This window comes from Falco naumanni, chromosome 9 (assembly GCF_017639655.2).
Source record: "Falco naumanni isolate bFalNau1 chromosome 9, bFalNau1.pat, whole genome shotgun sequence".
Lineage (NCBI taxonomy): Eukaryota > Metazoa > Chordata > Aves > Falconiformes > Falconidae > Falco > Falco naumanni.
The window spans coordinates 19,580,398-19,595,110 of NC_054062.1; the positions used below are offsets into that span (position 1 = coordinate 19,580,398).

The 14,713-nt window shown below is 36.5% G+C and overlaps 1 protein-coding gene across 7 annotated transcripts in view; it reads right to left on the reverse strand.

Moving 5' to 3' along the window:
* The window catches only part of VTI1A (vesicle transport through interaction with t-SNAREs 1A), a 273,918-nt gene that overhangs the window by 189,958 nt on the left and 69,247 nt on the right, over positions 1-14,713 (reverse strand). Inside the window, exon 7 of one of the 7 annotated variants that reach the window (XM_040607783.1) lies at positions 5,434-10,472. The exons of 4 other annotated variants lie outside the window; for them this stretch is intronic. In XM_040607783.1, the coding sequence (XP_040463717.1) occupies positions 10,294-10,472 (179 nt within the window). In that variant the 3' untranslated portion in view covers positions 5,434-10,293. Of the gene's footprint in view, positions 1-5,433; positions 10,473-12,099; positions 12,801-14,713 lie in introns of those variants that run through there. 2 more of the 7 variants (XM_040607779.1, XM_040607780.1) reach the window with 2 other exon arrangements.

Sequence of the window (14,713 nt, forward strand, 5' to 3'; positions counted from 1 at the left end):
ATTTTCATTCAGATTGTGGTTTTCAAGCTGTAATTGCTTTATACAAAATCCACTCTAGTGTTATCACTCAATATCATCTTCACTGCTGTACATCTGAAGATAATTTTGCAATAAAACTTAATTGATAGAGCTTATTTTTCACTAATCTCCTAATATAGAAAAATGAAAAAGTACTAACAGTATGTATTATAAGCTATGACCCTCACAGTGCAGCATATTTCTAGTTTATCAAACTAAAATAGATCCATTTTATGGCATCAAATATTTCATATACTTTAATAATGTAGAGACTTTCTCCCAAAATAGGAAGTAAATGGAAAATTCCCTTAATAAAGCAAAATGTGGAGAGTAAAAGTAATTCACAAAGAAGCTAAGCAGAACATCTCATCTCATAACATTACTAGCTTGTGCCCCACCAACCATTAGTGCAAAATCTCAAAACGTTCTAATTATGGAAATCATTAACTCTGCCATCAGTGACATCTATTGAGAAGTTAAATTCAGTGATTTTATAGTTACAAACTGAACTCCTTCTGACATACCACACAAGCTGGATTCTGAACAAGACTTTTTAAACAATTAAGACACTGTGGATCATATTATATGTCCTTCTCTCTAAGGTATGTTAGACCTAGCATCAGTCCTAAGCGCTTCTCATCGGTTAAGTACACAGCTCTACTGATTACCCAGAATATTAAAAGGGAAAATAAAGCATTAGGTGTTCATAGCAGAGGACTTTGAATTCCAAAGGCTTTTTCTTGAACTCCAGCACAGCTGAAAGACAATTCCTTCCAGAGCAGGGAATTCACCAGGTGCCAGGCAGCCATTAAGGCACCATGACAGCTGCCACCAGCACCACCTCCTGGAATCCTGAGACCTGGGGTCATGTTGAAATCAAACCCCTATAGCGCAGTGCTCCTGAGCAGGCTAGATAACTCCCAGGCTGAAAAATAAGTGGTCTGCAGAATCAAGGAGCCACCTTTGGCTCACAATCAAGAGTTTGTCTGGTTGCCCCAGACTTTATTCCCAGCTGTGCTAGTAAAATTCTGATAGACTATAGACAATTTGGCACTTTGAATACCTGGGCGCTGCTCTGCAATCCATGTGGGCTGAAAAGAGATAAACCTGAACTGTAAAACTGATGTGATCTCTCTGCTCCTGCAGTGTGACTATAAGCCTCCCATCATCCCCAAATCTGCCACCTTTCCACAGCACTTCTGCTTTGGCCTCTTGTAGAAGGATGCAAACTCTTTGGTTATTCAAAGATGACTCAAAACACCAGAGGGAAGTGGGGAAATTGTTCCTACTATTCGGAATGTTTATATAGGCTTACAGATACCACCTTTCCTGACCATTCAGGACTACTTCTGTAAGACAGAGAAGATACTGCTCTGGCCTCATTTATCTGAGCCTCAGAGATTAATCTAGCTTGGTGCCGTTTTGTTTTTGGTTTTTTTTTTTTTTTTTGTTTTTTTTTTTGTTTTTTTTTTTTTTTTTTTAATTTAACCTCATTAGGCTTTGGTCTACCTATCTACAGAATGAATGTAACATCATTGACTCTGTCTCTCAAGAGGGTAACATGGATGCACAAATGAAGCTCTGGGAGCTCATGATATTAAAACCATACGGCCATCAAACTGGCAAAAAACCTGCAGCCACTTCACATATTGTAAAAATTAAACTAATGCCTTACTTTTGCATTTGAATACCTCTCACGCTGTCATTTGATGAAGGAAAAGTTTTCTAAACATAGCAATCAGTTTGCTGAAATCACTGCAGATGTATCAGACAGAATTAATGATTGTAAAAGGCTCACAGTCTTGTGCTTTGTCTTCTGTGAATGAAAACACTACTCTCCAGACCAGATAAAAATCAGCCTCTGCCTTTTTTTGGCAGTCTGATCATAACAAGGCCAAAGTAATATTAAATCATTTATGAGGTTTTTAAGTTTAAATATCAAAGTGATACATATGCAGAACTGTTATGACATTTGAATTTCAGCAACAGGCATTTCAAACTATGTAAAACCTGACATTTCAGTGTTTATATACAGAACCTCCTACGATACAAAACACCACCTCTCCACCCATACTTTTTCATTTAAAACTTTCTTCTTTGTTACACAGTCGCAGCTATATTTCAGCCTGCTGCAAGAACAGATTCTTGCCTAGAAACCTGTCATCCTTATGCAAATAGGAAAAATCTACTGTATATTAATTATGATTTTTATAGTGATCACTTTCAGTCTCCTCGTTTCCAGTAGTCAGTCTTTCATCCCCCTTATTATTCATGTAGAAATGTTCTTTTGGCAGCTAAAATGGTAGTACTTTTATGCAATGTTTTGATGAAGCACACCAGAGAAAATAAAACAAAATTAACTGGACTACCCAAAAAAGGAAAACAACACAGGTGATACACAACTGTTCAGGGTATTATTTTCATGAGATATGGGAAATAACATGTACTGTTCATCAATTATTCCATAATGTATAATGCCTGTCTCCCTAACCTTCTAACAGCTGGGATTGAAATGTTTTGACATGATGATCTCTAGGTGGAAATACTGAAGGCGTTAAAATATAGATATAAATAGGTGATAATGAAGAACAAAATGTGTACCATTTTCTTGCAGTCACAGTTTGCAAATTAACAAGCTGCTATCGATTTTTCTTTGAGGTCAATAACAGCATTTATTGATCTGAGAAGTTAATACTCACTGAGGTCAATATTATATCTCAGGGGTCAACAAATCTGGATACTGACTTCTATTTCCTGTCCATATATAAATATTACATAGGCAAAATGGGCAAATTTAATCTTTGGAGATAAGAAAGCGCTGTATTTGACACAATACAAAAACCCCAAAACATTTAAAGTTAAGAATAGAGACTACTTGGATCATTTCCAAGCAGTTTTCAAACACGCAAAAGCTTTTATTAATCTACAAATACTGGCTTCATGACCTATATCTTCAGTTCTGAACTTAATGTCTCCCAAATATAGAATGGTCATTCATGGTGCTATTTCCTAACACCAAAAATGAAGCCACTTTAAAGGCTACTCAGTATCAAGTGGACATTAACAAATTTTACCAAACTACAATAAAGCTCATAAGAAAAGAAGTAGCCAGGTAACAGTTGTGGACTTTCTGATTTTACTTATGCCCAATTCTTTCCAATGTGATCTCAAGCAATATCAAGAGAAACTCTCCTACTGCCTTTAATGAAATCTGGACCAGGCCCCTGTAAAACCATGCTGTTTTCTTCTGATTACTAGTTTGGTACTCAAGCAATCACATCTCTAAAGAAAAAATTAGAAGCCAGCAATTAGTCTCCTGATAATTTACACAGACACGTATCATTGAAACTCTAGCATACTCTTGGAAAACAACTGGAAAGGAAATACCAAGCCCCTACAGGTATTTTTGCAGCTAGGTACTCCATTATAATAAACGGTCAATAACGTAACATTTCAAAATATGGAAGTTATACATTTGATTTCTTAAGAATTACATCTGTGAAGAAATACTATTAAACTTAACAGCACAAGCAACATTTAGTATGTGCATTACAGGCAAGCATTTAAAATGGCTAACAAGGATACTACAGAACTTCAACAATACTCTGCACATTTGCAGAACTTTACAATTTAAGAACTTTTTACCATTATGCAAAGCTGAAAATGTTATTTTATGCATGAATAAACTGTAACAGAAAGTCTGATAGCCTACAACTTGTACAGAACTAAAACTGTTAAAGCTCAGACTCCAGACCTGTGTTGTAGATACGAGTGAAAACACAGGTCATCTGGGTTTTGGCAACAGGAGCTTTCTTTGAGTATTCTAACAAGCAAAAATTCAACACAACAGGAGATGATATAAAGCTACTTCCAGTGTTAATTCAGTACTCTACCTGCCTGTACTAAAATTTTGCTTCAAATCTCATAAATGTACAACATAAATATTAAAACATTCATTTGCTACCAAAACATAGTAGTTCCTAGACAAAACATATATATAATGCTGCAAGTGCCTTATACAGAGAATTAGATGAACAACAGACCATTTGTAACAAACAAAACCTAAGTATTTCAAATACTTTAAGAAACATGATTATGCAAATAGCTACCTATGTATCTAAGAGGAAAATTAAGTAAAATAGAATGCATTGCTCTTTACAGACAAAGAAATACACATTTAATTTAGAAGTAAAAACCTGCAATTAAGAAACTGCAGTCAAACTGATTTTGAACTAATAGTTTAAATAGTTTAAATTACTTTCTTAATGTAACAATCACTCTATTTGCAGAGCCATTATCATGTGGCAATTTCTGCCAAAGGAAAACCTTTCAACCTCTATTTTGTCCTTTTTGGGTTGTCAGTAGGCTATGCCATACCTCCATATATTTCTTTAAGGTCTGTGTAGTTTACTTGTTTTGTGAGATTTTTTTTTTCCCAAAAAATTTTGAATTTGAAACAACTTTCTTGGAAAAAGGAAATTAAAAACATTATTTTCTTGTTTTAGTAGCTCAATAAAACAAAACCCCCTGTCATCACATGGGGAAAACAGTAAAATTTATCCAAGCATCTTACATTTGCAAATGATTAATTTATTCCACAATTTAGCGTCATTTCCATTTCTGTGGGCCAGATTCTTAGAAGTATTTAGAAGTGTTTTCTCCAAAGATGGAGTTAAGTGCCTACAATTAGTTCAGAAGATGGTAAAGTATCACTTTCTTCCTGATTTAGGTACCTTACCTGCTTAATTAATTCAGAAAAAGACAATAAAACATAACTGCAGCTCCATAATTTATTATATTTGATCCTGAATATTTTTTTACTGAAGTTTCATCCTGTCCTACTTTTATACAAACTGAAAACTGTAGAGCAGTCTTGTTTTATAATAATTAATCTAAGCCTTAACACACCATGAACCAACTAGTGCAAGAAAGTAACATGTTTTTTCTGCATCTGTTGGGTTATTTAAAAATCAAAAATAATTAAGACAATAACTTTTCAGCACAAGAAACTGCAATGACAAAAATTAGAGACAGTGTTAAACTTCACATTTACTCTACTATAAATAGTTCCAGCAAATAATCTAGTACATGACATTTATAAAACTTATGGTGACGGTAGAATTTTTGTTCTGCAGAGTATTTTATGTTGTATGCAATGAAAAGCCCTCCACTTGACTCATTAACATTTGCACAAGACTGCCTCACCATTTAAAACTCATTTAAGAAAATATAATTTCTAGACTGTATATCCTATATCTATATAGACTATATAGACTATATATAGATCTTTATATATATATATAGATCTATATCTATATAGACTAGATATATCCTATATCTATATAGACTATATATACCTATATAGACTATAATCCTCGCCGTAACATTGAAAACAGTAAATTTTTAAAAATCAAAATAATGGGAAAAAATTAATGTGGTATCTAAGTTTCATTCTTAATGCATCTCAAATTAATATTTCACTACTGAAAAACACAGCACTCAAACAGCAAAAGCACTTCCATACAAAGAAAAGAAGATATTATCAGTCATTTTCACAAAATTTCTCAAGGTGTCATTCCAGCCAGGTTTTGTAGCAGTCAAATGCCAAGACATTCAACACATGTAAATCTTACAACACTCCATTACAAAAATCAGATTAATACTTTCAAGACACATTTAATAAAAACATAAAATTATTGCATCTATGTGAATAATGAAAAAAACAGAGACTGAGTAATCCTCTTCATCTAACTGTTTTGCATGGTGTCTGTCTAGATTGTGCAAGAGAGCTAAACAGGAACCAAATCCCCAAATACACCAACACTCTAAATCCTCACATTTATACTCACAGAAGCCATAAAATATGGAAAAATTCACCACAGTAGAGACCAGCCAGGCACATGCATGTTAATATTTATCTTTGCAAGATATGCCGTGTAAATTGTATGGTTTATTTAATAAAAATGCAAACCACAACAATTAGCTACTCATTATAACCTAGATTCAAGCATCATTATACTGAGCTTAACCTCACTCACAGAAAGAAATTATTATCTTGCAAACCTTTTTGGAAACGTACTAAACAAAACAGACAACCTCTCCTCCCCAGCATGCCCATGAATGCATGCGCACACACACATTTGTAATTCAATATGTAAATATTTATGCTCTGCCAATAACTGGGCAGGTTTACAACCATGAGCATTTATTACAATTGTGATGATTAGGCCAAGAGTATAAAATTTCATATAAAATTTTACATTTACTTTTCTGGAGCTAGTGAAGTAATACAAGGTAAATAGCAAGTGGCAGAAAAACAACCACGATGTGCCAGAGAGCTGATGCTGGAAATTAAGAGCAAGGGAGGAGTTAGCAAAATATGGAAGGAATGCAAGATCACAGAATCAGTGGAAGGACCAGCCGTTGAACTAGAGGAGTTAGTATGAAGAAAACAAAAAGGCACTTGAGCCAAGAAAAGATGTAGAGAAACACGAATGGACAGATGTGCGTAAGTGACCTGAAATAGACTGACATAAAATTGTGAAAAGCAGTTTTCAAAGCCATGAACAATTCTGTGGGTCTACAATTCCTTACAACAGTAGCCAATATCAAGCAGTAGTTTCTCAAAACAAGGCTGTAACAGCTCAAAGAAAAACATTGTGCTGGTTCAGAAAGATGACCAGTGGAACAGATCAGCAGTTGAGCTCACTCTGACATGAAACCAAGCTAGACAGTAAACAGTTTCCTACATTGAACTCCTGACTCTTTCAATAAGGATGGCATTAATTTCAATTTTACAATGGATACATTTACTTAGTAATCAAGTAAAATTTGGCTACTGGGCCAAAATAAGCCTCATTGTTCAAAAGTGAAATTGTACAAACCAAGTCCAACTGAAAACTAACAAAGTTTTGATTTAAAAACAGGCTTGAACAGCCAGTATTAGTTGCAAAAATCAGAGGTTACATCCTCACCTGACACACATTACACAAGCAGACATTTCACCTGCAACTGGACTAAGTTTCCTTAAGGTTCAGTACTTACCCAGTTGCATGCTAGCCCATGCAACAATTTGGTAACTTTTTGGACAGTATATGGCAGCAATTACAGGAGAAAATATACTCTATAAGCATGGCACTAAAATCATTAGCATAAAGTGGTATGGTAAGAATTGAACTATATGAAGCAACATCCAGATAAGCTACTCTTCAGTTATGCCATACTGGGGTGAGAATAGTGTTTTTCATTCCTCTGCTTCTATGCCTCACTTCAAGACAAAAGTTTGGGCTTCCCCCCTACCACTTCTACCAAAAAAAAAAAATATATATAAAATTTGTGCAACTCTTCTATCCTAAGTTGTAAAAGAGCAAAATACTGCACTTGAAAGATGATCTACCACAAAAACTCTTTTGATATTGACTTTACCTAGAAAAGCATGTTCAATACAGATAAATTTTTTAATGTTAAACTTTGTTCTTTAGTGCAATTGGAGGAAAACACTGTTCGCCTGACAGGAAGTAGAGGCAGAAGGCTTCAAAGAAAAAACATATATAAAACCCCCCCAAAACATAGAGTGAAATCCATTTTGTCAAGTCTAAGAGCTCATCAACTTTTCTTCTTGATGTAAGCTGTAACACAAAGTCTTTGCCCAACAAGACCTCATGCTGTGCAAATTCAGCCATACCCACGTAGCAAAAAAAAAATCTGTTAAAAACTATCAAAAATCTTGTTGTTTACTTAGGCACCCAAAATAATAACTCACCAAAGCCTGCTTTTTGAATGAAGTACAGAGCTTCTGTTCTGTGTACAATGAAATCACTAAGTCAAGTCTTTAAATTAGCAGGATATTAATAGATTTGAAGGTCAAAAGGTGAATTTGTAATTCTAGTCAGCTGTGCCTTTATAAGGGTTGTAACAGATTGACTGTCATTGCCAAGCCCGTATCACTTGGAATCAATTAATTTCACCTGATGAAAGTTCAAAAGAAGTGGTCGTGGTATAGGATGGGAGGGAGAGAAGAAATCACGAGTAAAAGGGAAGACTGTCTAGGTACAGCCTACCAGAAGTTGAATTCCACCCATTAAAGACTATATTAAAGACTAACCAGCAGTTCCTAACTACCTGAACCTTTTTGGACAAATTCTCTACAACTTTTTTTTTTTTTTTTTCTTTGTTTTCTTTTTTTTTTTTTTTCCCTCCCCTCTCTCAGGAAGAATATGAAACCTGATAAAGAGAACTTCTCAGGCCAACACAAGTTGAATTTTTCCTTGCTATAGGTATGACTTCACGTTTTTTTGTCTACCTATCACAACCAGTTGTCTGGACAACCTATGTTAGATAAAATTCTGACATTTCTCTGAGACACCAAAGTGCAGTGGCTGAGAATGTTGTTCAAATAAGGAAAGAGACTACATAATGGAGGAAAAACAAACTGGTGGCTTTTTCCATTATCCCTTTGCCAAACCAAGGTAGTTTGTGAAGAGTTTACTCAGACTGCTAGAAACAGACTGCTAGAACCGCTATTCATTTATCCTTCTATTTTTATCCTCATTTCTTTTATTTGCCTTAACTGCTCAGAACCAGACAACAAACTCTGAAATGTTATCACAGGTGGGAAACTTCCCTGAGGCTAAATAATTTCAAAATTGAAAGAAGCAGGTAGTGTAACTTCAGACCAAAAAATATAACCACATACCTCAACCTATAATCTTCACATTTTTATTAGGAGAACAAGTCTTTAAAGGCTTTGCTATGGACTTAGGAATACCTTCATCAATTAACAGCATCTTATGCCAGTAAATATGATAGAGAGTGCCAGCACTGAAGATCACGCTTAAATGCTGTTTTCAGTGATTCAGTGAGAGGTAGTGAACAGTCTACACAAGTAGGGGTGATCCAATACAGTGCTTTTAAAATAATTTTTCAGAAGTTATCTTCCTAGATCAGTGTATAATTCAAATATCAATGTATTTAAAGGCATTCTATGACAAGTGCAAGGTATTTGTGAAAATACATACACATTTCAGCCTGTATGATTACTCATCCAGAATGCACATGGGAAGTATTTAAGCACAAAATGTCTGATATCTGAAACAAAATGTTTCCATCATTCTAGCATGGAATAAAAATCCACAGTCTGAAAATTATGTTTCTACTACATATAATAAAGTATAATTAAGAAGTTATTGCAATGTTTTGCTCATCCCAAAATCAGTCTTAAACTTACTTCAACCGGATGCCAGTTCCTAACAAGACTGAAGTTGAGCTGTCCCATGGTATGTGGAACAATAACGACTTCCTGCACATTAGCAAACATTAAAATAACCTGGGACTTCTTCCAGAACAGAGACAAAATGGCCAAATTTGTCTCACTATTTTTTGTACTATAGTTAGCAAATCTGTACTACTGAACAGATTCAACATTCCTTATTTGCTGCATTAATGGGATAATCCCAAACCTACTGAGGTGAAAGATAAGCATTCATTTTATTGGAATTCCAGTTGAAAGGTGCTGAGTACCCAAAAGATAAGCTTTTAACAGAAATGGTCTTCCAATACTGCAGAGACTGTGAAAACTCTATAAAATAAGTTTTTCTCATCTCCTCAAAAAAAGTAGGTGGAAAAGTATTTTTTTGGTATTCTGAAGCAGTTAAGAGAACAGGACTTAAATAATGAAAATGCACCATTTCCTTACTTTACAGTAAGCACTTTACGTATTTGTAAATATACGAATATACTAAAAAAATCTGTATCCTGCATTTGCGACAACACAGACAAGTGCAGAGGGCCACTGAGCAGAGGGAACAGGCTTTGAACACTACTGGACAAGGTGAGGTGGGCTACTGGGGACACTTCTCATGGCCACAAACATGCAAGGCCCATGCTGCTGTGGAGTCAAATCTTGGAGAGGAAACAGAGTGAAGGGGAACAGGGATGGTGTCACAATTTGCACGAATACGTGCAAGAGTATCTGGACAGAGTATTAAAAAGAAATGTGGAGCTAGGATTGGGAAGGTCACAGCTGGGAAGGCTGGCGAGCAGGAGGGAAGGGGGACGGGAGGGCCAGGAGGGAAGAGGTAGATAGAGAGCCAGAGGGAGCAGCTCAGCAACTGGCCGTGCAACAGACCAGCAATATTCAAACTGAAGTTAGTGGAAAAGGTACTTTGCTGGCATCAACAGCCACACTGTGAAACACTGAGAAATAGAAACTGAGCAGTGTGATCCGTCCATGCCCTCCTGATGCTGCTTCTGACTGTCTGTAACAAGGCACCAGCACTACCTGAACATGTTTCCCCCCCACAACCGCGCAGCTGAGATCCTCCTGAGGCCTGACATCCTCAGAAACAAAAATCTCTCCGTATTTCTTCCTCCTCCCCACTTTAAAGCCTGGGCTACGAAGAAGGGCAGAGGGCTTAGAGATGCAGGAATGCAATATGCCACTTCAAAATGAATTTCTGAAACAATAAACAGATTTTAATAGAAATCAGCTGGCAAAGAAAAAAATTATATATGAAACATGAAATACTGTTGCTAGCAGAAGAAACAGGGATCATGAAAAAGCTCTCTCTGATGGTGACTGGAAACTGCATAAAAACTCATTTCACTGTAGAAACTTTGGATTAAGATTTCAGTAGAAAGATGTTCTGGCATATCAAAGAAACACCTGAGGAGGAGATATTGGTATATGCTCCAGAACTCAGAAGCTCTCTTTCTCTAATGAAAGGTTCTACATACAGTATTCACATATACATGTATGAATAATTCATTAGAGATGAAATAGGTGGATATTAAGTGTAAATATCTTGGACAGGAATAGACGTTTTTTATTTAAAGCAAGGGGCAATAGAAGCAAGGTCCTGATTTTCAAAACTTGGTTTCCATTTCCATACCCTTAGTTACTTGGAGCTCAAACGTAATTGGAATATGCATACAGCTGAAGACAGAACAGGGGTGTGAAGGTCCAAGTGATATTAACTAATGCAAGCAAATACTAAGTGTACAAAATAACAACAGGAAGGAAGCAACACTTTTTTTCCCTAGTCTAATGTAGCCCTACATGTATGAATACTAGTTTGTTGTTTTTATAAATTAACATTGGATGCTATAGCCATTTAATTTTTTCCTAAGTGAACAAATACTTTTCAGTTTGATCATAGCAACACTTAGTATATTCTCTATCTGAAAAGCCAACCTCCAGCTCTTGCAACTGTAATGGAATGGAATCAGTTTAGTGGATATACTTATTTTAGTTTTTGTCATTCCACATATTCTATGTCATCTCTGGTGTGCACCTTGTTTATGACACCGGAACAGCATAACCACCCTATGAAATATGGAGGGAAAAGGTCCTTCAGGGCTGCTGCTTGGCGTTCAGGTTGTTCCATCAGTGAAGGAGTCGGGAATCACAAACTGTGGCATGCTGCTGCGGACAATGTGCTAGCATCTCAAATTCCACTACTCATATCTGGCAAGACACCTACTGGAGTCATTTTAAAATAGTTCCCTATTCATGCTAAAGTCATTGAACTTGAAGCCTCCTGCCTTTAGGAGCCCGCTGTAAACACTTCTTAACACATTCTCACTGGCGATCCTTTTACTGTACTTTTGCTCAATTCTGCATCCAGATAAGACAGTTTCTACTATCATTTCATGAAGAAGTAAATACACCTCTTTGTCTAATGAGATTCTCATTTACCTTCCACTCAGAACGCTGCCAATACTGTGAGGCGGGTCTGACCATCTGCCTGTCAGCTAGGCTACCACTATATTACGTTATATATTTATAGCTTAGTCCAGAAAGAGAGGTTTGACTGTAGTTCATTACAACAGGTGAAATCCACTGAAATTCGCTTGGATCCCTAAGTACTAAGAATTATTCATGTCACACAAGGGTGGAAAATAAGCTGTTGTGTCTCTTTCTCAGAGATATTTCTCCTTTAACTGTTTTAGAATTACATATTCCTGGAACCCCCAAAGAGTAAAGAGGATTGGAAAAAACATTTTAAGAAGCCTGAAGTCAAGATTCAGAAGGATTTTCTCTAAATGGAACAAGACAGTTTTTCTTCCTTCAATTTCTTTTCTTTAAAACACCATGTTTACATATTACAAAAGGGATATAAAACCAGAAGCCAAGACAAAAATTTAAGATATGGTGCAAAGAATAGTCTATTACCCACAAACTACAAATTTTTCTAGTAGCACGGATATTTCAGAGAGATTCAGAGCTATGGCATAATATCCAATAATTACCGTTCATAGAAGCAAGCTCAACATTTGTTCTCATATTACATGTACTGAAAGCTATAGCAACATCTAGGGTTCATGAAGAAAAAATAAAAATGTGCGATGTAGTTTTGCCACGAAAGCCTGGACAGCTTTCTTGCACTGTCATGAAACATGGATCTCTCTTGCACTGTCATGAAACAAGGTGAAGTCTATTAAATATAAACACCAGGATTTTTTTTTTCCCTAGAAAGTATCTGGGCAGTTGAGAAGAACATACTGAAAGTAATTCACCTGTAGATAACAATGGTCCTCTACCACAAGGTTTGCTCTTCTTTTCCTTGTCAGTGTTTTATATTTGCATGTCAATTTTATCTTTGAAGATGAATGAAACATTTTGAACTTTTCTTCATCCAAGATACTGCTGTCTGAGAAAACATATTTAAGACTTGACAAAGTCTTTACCACACTACACTCCACTGAGAAAATAAAGAAGTTCTGGAATTCAATTTGATGCTGTGGAAATCTGAGCCCAGGGAATGGAACTAGGAAATCTCCCCCTACAAAATAGGAAGAATTTTGTGATTCATCAGGATTAATTCAACGGACTCTCCTTTCAATTGAAACCAGCAATTTTCAGGCATTTTTTAAATCTATCTCATATTTTGAGGCTATATGGCTAGGGTAAGTGATCTGAAATTAAGAATACTGAGCTCTAGTGTTGTAAGTAATGAGTGGTGTTGGAAATGCCTAGTAACCAGGCTGTTAACTTGCTTGCCTGTTCCCTGCCAGCAAAGCAGATGATAATATAAAACCAAAAAAATAACATCATGTCCTAGTTTCAGCTGGGATAGGGTTAATTTTCTTCTTCGTAGCTGGTATAGTGCTGTGTTTTGGATTTGGTGCGAGAATAATGTTGATAGCACATTGATGGGTTTAGTTATTGCTAAGTAATGTTTCTACTAAGTCAAGGACTTTTCAGTTTCTCAGGCTCTGCCAGGGAGAGGGCTGGAGGGGGAGCAGCAACTGGGAGGAGACGCAGCCAGGACAGCTGATCCCAACTAGCCAAAGGGCTATTCCATACCACAGACCATCATGCTCAGTGTATAAACTGGGGAGAGTTGGCCAGGGCTGGCCGACCGCTGCTTGGGGACTAGCTGGGCACTGGTCAGTGGGTGGTGAGCAACTGTATTGTGCATCACCTTGTTTTTTCCCCCCTTCCCTTTGGATTTTATTCCTTTCCCCATCTCTCTCCTTTTCATTACAATTGTTGTTATCATTATTATTAATTTTATTTTATTTCAATTAGTAAAGTGTAATCATCTCAACCCTGAAGTTTTACCTTTTGCCTGATTCTCCCCCTCCATCCCTCTGGGGAGAAGGGAATGAGCAAGCGTGGTACTTAGTTGCCAGCTGGGGTTAAACAATGACACACAAAGTATTTTTTAAACAAATATTTTGGTAAGAAAAAAGTAGATGAGTGTACTTTGCAGTGTTATCAACCAGTATTAAAACTTCCCCTACTAGTACAAACAATGGAGACCTTCAAGATTCAAACAGCTGGTGGTTTCCCTGTATGTCCTGAGAGATTTCCCTCACACGTATTTGTGCCATACAACTCAAGCAATTAAACCACAAATGTTCTGATGAACTTACTGGTCTACCAAACGCCTGTTACATTTGCAACATACCCCTATGAATATTTACAGTAACATTCTCCTCCTTACAGTAGGCCTTGAGTACTACAGAACTGGTTACCAGGTAATATAAAGGCTTTGCTTAGTCTTTCAGGAGGTTTCCACACAGATTTAAGCATCCTCAGTATCAACAAATGATAGCAAACCAAGTATGAAAGCCTGACAGTCAGTGTTGCATTGTGTCTTAGAGACGGTGACATATGTGGCATCCTGTTCGGACACCGCTGAAGCCCATGAATCAATGGCACTGCTCAAAGAAAGAAGTCAGACCTACCAACACATCTCAGCTTGTATGAACAACTGTACATAAGATGAAAGGGCTTATCAATTTAGAGATGCAAACAGGAAAAAAGCTTCCAATTTATCATGGTAAGTTTCAGGAATGGCAATGTGAAATTGCATTAAATTAGTTAAGTGATGTCAGATTAATCCTTAGATGATCACAGGGGCAGGTTAAAATAGTATATGTATTTTTGCTGATTAAGGTAATAAGAAAGACCCAAATGTGACTTATTCCAGAGGTGAAAATCATCCAGCTTCATTACAACAAGCAACATAAATATCCATAATTGTGAAAAGGCACAACATAAATAGAATAGATACTTCAGGGTTGTCACCTTCACCTTGTCCTCCCAGAATCACAGAATGGCTGAGGTAGGAAGGGAGCTCTTGAGATCATCTAATCCAATGCCCTGCTCAAGCAGCGTCACCTAAAGCCAGGACTGTGCCCACCTCGACTTTGAATATCTTCACAGATGAAGGCTCCACAATTGCTT